Source organism: Oratosquilla oratoria, chromosome 1 (assembly GCF_046742065.1).
Source record: "Oratosquilla oratoria isolate Oo_2021 chromosome 1, ASM4674206v1, whole genome shotgun sequence".
Classification (NCBI taxonomy): domain Eukaryota; kingdom Metazoa; phylum Arthropoda; class Malacostraca; order Stomatopoda; family Squillidae; genus Oratosquilla; species Oratosquilla oratoria.
In genome coordinates, this window is record NC_134777.1 from 120,293,731 (window position 1) to 120,303,730 (window position 10,000).

General features: G+C 46.1%; 1 protein-coding gene across 1 annotated transcript in view; it reads right to left on the reverse strand.

Moving 5' to 3' along the window:
• Window positions 1–5,608: 5,608 nt before the first annotated feature.
• The window catches only part of LOC143029714 (uncharacterized), a 14,005-nt gene continuing 9,613 nt past the window's right edge, over window positions 5,609–10,000 (reverse strand). Inside the window, exons 5-6 of the mRNA XM_076192578.1 lie at window positions 8,427–10,000; window positions 5,609–7,638 (exon numbers count right to left, since the gene is read on the reverse strand). The exon at window positions 8,427–10,000 is cut by the window's right edge and continues 153 nt beyond it. Of these exons, the coding sequence (XP_076048693.1) occupies window positions 6,794–7,638; window positions 8,427–10,000 (2,419 nt within the window). The 3' untranslated portion in view covers window positions 5,609–6,793. The remainder of the gene's footprint in view (window positions 7,639–8,426) is intronic.

Below are 10,000 nucleotides of genomic sequence, written 5' to 3' on the forward strand. Positions count from 1 at the left end.
GCTGGTGATGGTCCTGCAAAATGGACCACTTGGGGAAAAAAAAGCTAACGAAGCAGAGCGCTTTCGTATATTACATCTAGTACAAAAAGTACTTTTTGCACTGGATGTAAAATACGAACGCGCTCTGCTTCGTTACTTTCTTTTTCCATGTGGTCTACTCTGCATAAGTGAACACACGTACCCGTGTTTTTATTAGCATATATATATATATATATATATGTTGGTACATTATGACAAGTTGATGAAGGTGGAAAAAGAAGCATAGAAGAAGCATAGAGCGAAACCGGTCAGGAATAAACTCAGTAACTCGGAACTAGACCCGTGACTTCTTTTTCCACCTTCATCATATATATATATATATATATACATATATATATATATATATACATACATATATATATATACACATATACATGCACATATATACATATGCATATACAGTACATATTTAGATATGAACTAGCGTATGGAAACCTGCTGGAAGCTGCTGCCATACATATGTAAATGAAAACATTGCTTTCAACAACCCTCACTCAAAAGGCGTCATATATTTTTACCAAACACTTTTTTTCTCGGTTACCTAACTCTATCTCGGGTACTTAACCCCCTTTCGGGTACCTAACCCCGATCCAATCAAGTTAACCAACCCTGGTTACGCTAAAACTCCTTCATTCCCGTTTTCTGTGGATTCACTAAGGAATTAAAAACTTTGAAATTTATTTTATTGTTTAGAATGTCCTAACATGTTTATTCGTCTTTTTCTATGTATCTCCTAATTTTATGACACTATCAAAATGATCTAGGATGTGAATTTCTAGTAAATACTAAGCATTGAGTTTTATTAGCTAGTATATTTATGTCGTGCATGGAAACTGGGCTGAACTAAAAAATGCATCCCGATAAGTGTCGTTGGAAAAATCTTGCTGTTCCATAAGAAATGAATTTATACAATCATTGATTATTAATAAGATAAAATCGCTATAATATATAGTCAACATTATTATAGCTAACTTTTCACAATTACTCCTTAATATTACTAAGCTGCCACCGGCCGTTGAACAGAACTACATAGCGTCTGTCCAAAATGTCGACATTTTTCACTAGTCGTCATTTTACAATTCGGACCGGGACTGTTTCTCTCTATTTCTTCATTCATCTTCACCTTTCACATTTTTTTTCTTCTGTAGTTTGATTGATGTGACGATGGTCGGAAAAAATTTGATCATTCCAACGCAGACAACCCTTATGATGATTTGAACATGTTTTTTTTTATTATTTTGATGATGGAAGGAGACGAAATGGGAGGCTGCTGCGTAGTGGCGGTTCTTGAGTTGATTTGAAGTATATTGGCCTGTGACGAGCAAGTTGATATTTTCTTGGTGGGGGGAATTTAATTCCTCCTCCATTTCTTGCATGTGCCAAATCAGGTAGCGAGGAATGTATCATCAATAAAAACTTTAAAGGATGCCTTACTCGCCAATCGAGCAACGGCAGCAACAATTCCGACGGACGGACTTTGGTGATACATTGTAAAAACGCGACGGTCGACGACATGCCCTGGCGCGTTGACCTTAGGGGGGAATACATCACCTTGTATTACACTAATTTGATTTGTTGAGCCAAGCTGGTTTCACTGTGTGTCATTACGGGAGGTTAGGATAGGGAAACTAGTCAAGGTAGAGAATGTGAGTTTGGGGAATAACGCTTATTATGAAAGAATTTGAAATCGACAATGTCGGTTGCAACTATTCCATAGGTAAACTTTTTCAAAGGACGTTTTTTTCGTTTGGTTTTGAATGTTATCATCGATTTTTATTTCCTTTCGTGGTAATATTTGCACTTCACGAAGAAAATAGTACCATCCCCTAATTGGGTTTCTCTATAACAATCACTTTTCGATATATATTTTTGTCAATGTTCCTGTACATTTGATTTCAAATAAAAAAGCGTCGGTTGGAAATCTATTGATTATTTTGACCTGAATAAGATTACTGGAGTTGGTGTGACGATTTTTATAGGGACATTCGACAAAATAGTGGCCTACCTGATGGATGTAAATGAATTATATTATGCATATTATAATTATGATTGAAGAAATCACCTAATCTATCAGTTTATACATTTCTACAGTTGAAATTACTTTGATGAAAATGCTGTCGCCTGCAACTTGTGTTGGACTCCGTGACAAATGTCGATTTTTTTTTATCATCTTATTACTTCGGCTTTTTTTCGAAGATATCCTGCACTTAAATGTCTTTTTTATTTTTGATTATTCAAAGGAAATGGCAAGCCACAAAGCCTTCGCTGATTGGCCATGTCCAAAGTATCGGAAGCAGCGTTGTGTCAGTCAGTACAATCTTGTAGAAAACGCAACTCACTTCAATATATATATATATATATATATATATATATATATATATATATATATATATATATATATATATATATATATATACGTATATATATACATATATATATATATGTTGTACATGTTTCTACATCTATAAGTTTGTATAAGAGGAATTAATATTTTTTCTTTTCGGCGTTTGTGTATTATGGTGACCACATAAGACACAACTTCACACATACTTCTTATAAATTGTGGCTTACCAGCGCTTCTGTGATCGAAATATGATTTTGTTGGCTGGCTGTAACCACAGGTTTTAAGGAGTCGCCCGGGTTCAAGTCATACTCAAGTGAGGTTGACCTTGTCCAAGTCCCACTCAAGTGAGGGCGACCTTGTCCAAGTCCCACTCAGGTGAAGTCGACCTTGTCCAGGTCCTACTTAGGTGAGAGCGACCTTGTCAAAGTCCCACTCAGGTGAGATCGACCTTGTCCAAGTCTCACTCAGGTGAGGGCGACCTTGTCCAAGTCCCACTCAGGTGAGAGTGACGTCGTCAAAGTCCCACTCAGTTGAGGGCGACCTCCTCTAAGTCCCACTCAGGTGAGGTTGACCTTGTCCAAGTCCCACTCAGGCGAGGGCGACCTCGTCAAAGTCGACCTTGTCCAAGTCCCACTCAGGTGAGCGCGACCTCCTCTAAGTCCCACTCAGGTAAGGTCGACCTTGTCCAAGTCCTACTCAGTCGAGGGCGACCTCTGGACATGGCCTCTTGCGATTTCTACCTCGTCCTTGAACCGTTCTGGACCTTTGTCCTCGCCTGTCACGTCTTTCCTTCTTCCTCCGAAAACTGTCACATCACTTTCCGAAAACTGTCATATTTTGACGAAAGGGGGTGGGGGGCAGTATCTTAGCGCCTTCTGAAAGACGGCTTTGTGCATTTCTCTGGTTTCTTATATTGAGGATTAAATCATTTTCACTTGACCTAACTCTAACTAAAGTCAAGCCAGCACGGTGAGGAAACTGGAACCCTTGGGATGAAAAATAATAATGACGTCATCACTATGACGTCACGGGCAAAAGGAGGGCTGACGATACTTCCCTCCGGAGTTGTTGGGCCCATGAGCAGAAGAGGAGGTGGGTGGGTGGGCCCTCAGAGTCCTCCTCCTCTTTCTCCTCCTCTTCCTCCTCTTCCTCCTCCTCCTCCTCCTCCGCTCTTGGGCGGCCCCCTGGCACGGGTGCTAAGAGACTACAAAGAGGTGAAGCCGTTTTGTTTATTTTTTTTCTTTTCCTTTTCCGGCAAGAGGGGAAACGTTTGTGGAAGAAACTGCGACAGACGCAGAGATGAGGACGAGGAGAAGGGAAGAAGGAGGAAGGGGAGGGTCTGTGGTGGCATGTTTAAGGTCAAGAAAGAAAAAGAAAAAGAAAAAGAAAAAAATGTACGAAAAGGTATGTAGTGTCTTAGGAAATCTGAGTCCCACTAAGAAAGAGAGAGAGAGAGAGAGAGAGAGAGAGAGAGAGAGAGAGAGAGAGAGAGAGAGAGAGAGAGAGAGAGAGAGAGAGAGAGAGAGAGAGAGAGAGAGAGAGAATGGTTATCATTATGCGTGTTGGTAAAAAAAAAAAAAAAAAAAAAAATTGCCACCTCATTCCAATTGCGTCTGTGACAGTTTCCCTTCCAGGCGATCGATTCCCAATGCAAGAAAAAAGAAAAAAAGAAAAAAGAAAGAAAAAATTCTACAATAAGCCTTGCGCAGAAGAATCAAAACGATCCAGGTATTTAGTGTTTCAACAAGATCCATTTCCCTCCCCTCCCTCCCCTCCCCTCCCTCCCCTTCCCCCGAATTCACCTACGAACTGCCTAGTTTCGAAGTATTCAAGCAAGTTTGTTTAACTAGCAACTAGCGCCTTTGACCCGCAGGGGGGCGTCACCGTCCGGGGAGCGGATGTAGGGCCCAACACTGAAGCAAACAACGCAAGAGGAAGCACTGCAGCGTCACGAACTACTAAACAACTCGAACTTCACGAAGTAGGAAGTACTGGGAGTAAGAGTGTGAAGTTAGGTTAGGTTTGAGGTTTCTTAGAGTAAGATGAAAGGAGCTTGGTTGTCTATTATGGGGGTTAAGTCACTAACACTTGTCACGTGCTATCCCTGGTTCGAGCCCATGGCCGTACCACGTTTCAGTTTCTGCATGTTGGCCTCCGCGAGTTTCTCGGTGTTGATGGCTTAGAATTAAAGTGTATTGTGGTTGATGATATATACATATATATATAAATATATATATATATATATATATATATATATATATATGTGTGTGTGTGTGTGTGTGTGTGTGTGTGCGCGCGTGCGTGTGTTTGTGTGTGTGCGTGTGTGTATGTGTGCTTGTGTGTGTGATGTGTGGGTAACGTAGGCAACCCTCTTCCTCATGACCTAACGATGAGGTCCCACGGAAAGGCCTGCGGTCAAGGTAAAGGAAAGAATTAGAGAGACAAACAAAAAGGAGGAGAGAAGAAGAGAAATAAAATAGAAGAAGAGAGGTTGCAGAGTGATGAGAGAGACAAGGATATAGATAGATAGATAGATAGATAGATAGAGATAGATAGAGGGATAGAGAGAGAGATAGATAGATAGAGAGAGAGAGTAGTCATGACTCAGCTCCGTTCAAATTAACTTGCGGGAATGTGTCTTATCCCAAATGCCTCTGATTATCATGTAATATGTAGATGGTCACAGTTTCTCAGTTCTTCCGAGTTGAGTGGCGGAAGTTAGGGATGACCCTTCGTCCACGGGGCGCTAAGATGGGAGAGGGATGAAATAGGTTTCAAAATGTATAAAGAGAAGGTGTGTGTTATGACTAGGCTACCCCTTTGTAAGGGGGGGAAGGGGTGTTATTGTATTATGCATATTTCACTATTATAGTAATTTAACTATATCGTCTAGTTAAAATAGATTATTTTCAAGTTAACTTGAGCGGAAGAGTCTGTAGTTCCAAGTCAGTTTGGTGACGTGCACTGCTGTGGTTCCAAGTCAGTTTGGTGACGTGCACTGCAGAGCTCTCTTGCCGAGGACTCGTAGGTCAGATTATGCCGTAATGCGGCGGAAAGCGTGAGAGAGGACCTGTGAATTCCGTGGGCTTACGACTCTTCACTTTGGACTACAAAAATATATTTCACACAATCTACTCCTCCCCTTCCCTCCCGATCCCCTCCCGGTCCCCTTCCCTCCCCTCCCTCCCTCCCTCCCTCGCCCATGGAAAGCGTCCATGTGCCGGTTTTGATTTGGCTATCCTAGTTATCGAGACTGGACTTCTAAGCTATTTAGAATGATCAATGAACTTATTTTTCATATATTATCATATTTATTATTTTCGATCAAAGTCTCTATTATATTCGCTATAGTATGCATGTGTCTCCCTATAGTCTACAGGTAACTTGCAGTTAGCTTCTACATATCCAAAGATGTGAGTGATGCGGTAATGAAATTCTACCTCAGAAGGTACGGGCATGTAAACAGAAGCGACCCAGATGATTGAATCAAAATGAAAAATTCGGGAAGGAAAAAAGAAAAAAATCGTGGAGGTGAATGAACATTATGCATAAACAAAATCCGATGACCAGATATGCAAGAAGAAGCGGAAACTGAAAGAAAAAAAAATTACGTGATATTTGATGAAGGCGATGAAGAACCTTAGACCTTATCAACACTCATAATACGGGCATAACAAAGAAGGAAGGACGTGTGCGTGTGTGTGGGAAACGATCAACTTGCAAACTGAACGATAATAAAAGAGGGTCCCTCGCCCTACAAGCAAAATATTCCTAAGCTTCCAATGCGTTTCGGATTTTTCTTCCTCTTTGGTCCGAACTAGACGAACAACAAAGCAAGAGTCCCTAGTACGTAAGGCTAAGGAGGAGAGCACGACGGTGGCGCCGGTGAGGGGTCCCGGACCACCACCACCTTCTCCACCACGACGTCCACCACCACCACCACTATCACCACCATCACAAGTACCCGGAGTCGGTGAGGAACATCACTGGAAACAACGTAATTGGTGTCAGTAAACGGCCCCCTTCTCCTAGCATGAAGGTGGGGGGAATGAGGGAGGGTGTGTGTGTGTATGTATATATATGTATGTATGTATACATGTATGTGTGTGTGTGTGTGTGTGTTGAGGACACAATTCCCCAAAAACTCTGAATTCGAAAAGGAAAATAATTTTTGAGTTTTCTGTTATCAAAAGAATCGATTCCTCCCCCTCGCACCCCAACCCTGCAACTCAGAGGGTGGCGTCTCCTCTCCACCACAAAGTTTCCTCGACTCGTTCCCTTCTCGCTGCAGCCCTTCAACGACGGGGCGGTTTCTCTTATCTGAATAAAATCACGTGGCGGCAGCCGGAACCGTCTATGGGTTAAGGACCACTGGAAGACTTACACTGAGGCTAAGCGTGAACCTCGGCCTCAAGGTGGTCGGTCGGTACTCGATCCCTCTCTCAAGTGTCTCTCCTCCTTCCTCCTCAAGTCTCTCCGGGCTCTGGCCTCCTGTCTCTCGAGTCTTTTGTCTCGGTCTCTCCTGTTCTCTACCCCGCACTCACTAAGGTTTGAGATTTTGTGCTCTTGGTTCGGTCCGGTCCCTTCCCCCTTTGTCGTTGTGTTGTGCGAAGAACGAAGCTGATGGGTCGAGGTGGAGGTGGAGGTGGAGGTGGAGGTGGAGGTGGAAGCGGTCGTCACGGTGGATGTGGTGGCTGCGAAGGTGGAGGAGGACGTGCTGTGATGCTTGACCTCTCCTCCTCCTCCTCCTTCTCCTCTGTCCTTCAGGTATCTGGAAAGTTCCTTCTCGTCCTCCGGACCTTTCCGGTGGAGGCGCTGATGGCGTCGGAGGGCGTTGTCTTGGCATTGGCACCGAGAGGAAGTTGGCGTGGTATCTCCTCCTCTTCCAGCTCTTCCTCCTCCTACTCCTCCTCCTCCTCCTCTTCCTCCTTTAATCGGGGCTTCCTCCTCAAGGCACCGTCCACATCGAGAACACATCGCGTCCTCCCCCGCCTTTCCTTGAAGACGCTCTTCACACGAACACTTCTCCGTCGCCGCCGCTGCTGACGTCATCGTCGCCGTCGTCGTCGTGGCCTTGGGAAGGGATTGGCGTTTGTGTGCGGCGGTCAAAGCCTCGAGCTGCTTGGCGAGGGCGTCCCTCTGACGTTCAGCCTGCCGGAGACGCTCCCGAAGTTGGACCTCAGAGGTTTGCCACAGGCGCCATAGTTCGGCCTTGGAGACGTGGCGAAGCTGCTTTGAGTCGACGCGACCCCTCCCTGGGGGAAAGAAGAAGAATAAGAAAAGAAAAAAAAAAAAACCTATTTCGTGGGTAATTGTTACCTCTGCCTTCTCCTTTTCTTTCCCAAATATTTCGAAAAGAACTCTACGGGTATTTCCACCCCACTCGCCGTCATAGCCAACCTAAGATATTCTGTAAATGTTTTATTCTTTTAGTCACTATCTTGATTCATCATCCAAAATCTCAACGAATTTCATCTTACTCTACCAATGACCTCAACTTTCTCTTCCCCATTTAGTAGGATAAGCTCTGATGTTTTGATAAATAAATTTCAATGTTTTTAATTTTGCATTTTGATTTCTGAAGTTATTAGTGCTACCCCTACACAATTTCTTGATTTATTATTTGTATTTTATTACTAATAAGTAATAAGTATGGTGAGGAGCCTACGCCAGGAGGCGCTGAGTAACTAGGGCCGAAGTAGTTGGGGCAGGTGATTACAGTCACTGCTGGAAAGCGGAGAGGAGTGCGGGATTCGAGCCCAAAACTAAGCGAAACCTGCACTCACTTCTCCCTGACCCCCAGCAGTGATTGTAGTTACCAGCTCCAACAGTCCCCAAGGCAAAGGTGACGGCTTCGGCCGTAGCTACTTAGCGTCTCCTAGCGTGGACTCCTCATTACCATCTTCTCATTACTAATACCCCTACGCCATTTGCGGCTTCAAGTGAGGCAAAGTGACCAACCCGCAAGGGTCAGGTTCCTCCTCGAAGGACACCTGACATCGAGGCTGACATCGAGGTTGACAACAAGGAGGTGTTTTCTTACCGGGCGAGATGTTGGCAACCAGCTGGAGGGAATGCGAAGACGAAAAGGCCGTTTGGTCCTGCAGTGGGACGAGCCTGACGCCTCCGAACTCCTCCGGGTAGTACGTCGTGGTGTTCTCGATCCGGCGTCCTCCGAAGTGGTCCGAAGGAACCAGGGTCCTCTGGTTCTCCATTGGGATGCGGTGGTTGGCGGCGGAGAGCGGGTGGTGGTTTGCGGTCGGGACTTCGTGGGTCGGAAGGTTCTGCTGGTCGCGGCTCCCTCGAGGGTTCCTTGGCGCCAGGTTGGTGCTCTCGTCGCCGTCCGAACCCGTAAGGCACAGGAAGTGGTGCCCGTGGTGGCCTCGACCTCGACTCTGTCCCCGAACTCCACCGTCCTGCTTGGAAGAACTGTCCTGACGCTGAAGGCAGGCCAGGCACCCTCCGGACTCGCGCCTTCGTTTGGTGGCCTGGTCGTCGACCTCCCGGAGGTCGTGGCCGCAGTGGGAGCACGTGAGGCATGGGCCGAAGTCTCCGTCGCCACCGCCGCCGCCGTGCCGCAGGAGGGGGAGATGGGTCGCCGTCGGCCTTATGTCGTTCTGCGGGTACTCGTACCTGCTGCGGCTACTCTCCGTCGGATACGAAGAGCTCGAGTCGTCCCCGGCTGCGGCTGCGGCTGCGGCGGCGGCGGCGGCGGCGGCGGCAGCGTACCTGAGATCGTCGTAGGGCAAGCGGTAGTTCTGTAAGACGAGGGTGTCCTCTTCAGGAGCGTTCACCTTCAGGATAATGATTCCGGACCCGTTCTCGTCATGTGAACTCTCTTCTTCGTCACCAACGTTTTTGGACTCGACCCTAGTGTCCTCCTCCTCTTCCTCCTCCTCCTCGTCCTCGTCCTCCTCGTCCTCCTCGTCCTCCTCTTCCTCCTCTCTCCACGACGGGCTTCGACGAATCACTTCGTCATCCATCCCGAAGTGAGTCTCCTGGAGGAAGGTTCCTCTGGGAGGAGGAGGAGCTTGTCTTCCTCCTCTTTCTTCCTCTTCCTCCTCGTCGTCGTCATCGTCGAAGACCCCGGTGGTGACGACGAGGAGTCCCTGAGTGTCGTGGGTCGGGTCAGGGTCAGGGACGTAGTTGATGGTCACCGGAGGAGAGGACTGCTGTTGTTGGAAGAGGTTTGGTTGTTGTTGCTGTTGTTGGGATTGTGACAATAACCTGGATTGTCGTCTTAAGGGTTTGGGATGGGGTTTCTGCTCCTGTTGTTGTTGCACTTGTTGTTGTTGTTGTTGGTGTAAAAGTCTGGGGAACTGTTCTTGTTGTTGTTGTTGTTGTTGCAGGAGTCTTGGGTACTGTTCTTGTTGTTGTTGTTGTTGTTGTTGCAGGAGTCTTGGGTAATGCTCTTGTTGTTGTTGTTGCAAGAGTCTGGGGTACTGCTCTTGCTGAAGGGGAAGTCTCGAACACAGTTCCTGCTGTTGCGAGGACCTCGGAGGCAGGTGCTCTTGACCTCTCGGCTGCTGCTGTGGACAGAGGGTCTGCTGCTGAAGTAGTTTCGGTTGTTGTAACAGTTTTGGTTGTTGCTGCGGTAGTTTTGGTTGATGCTGGAGT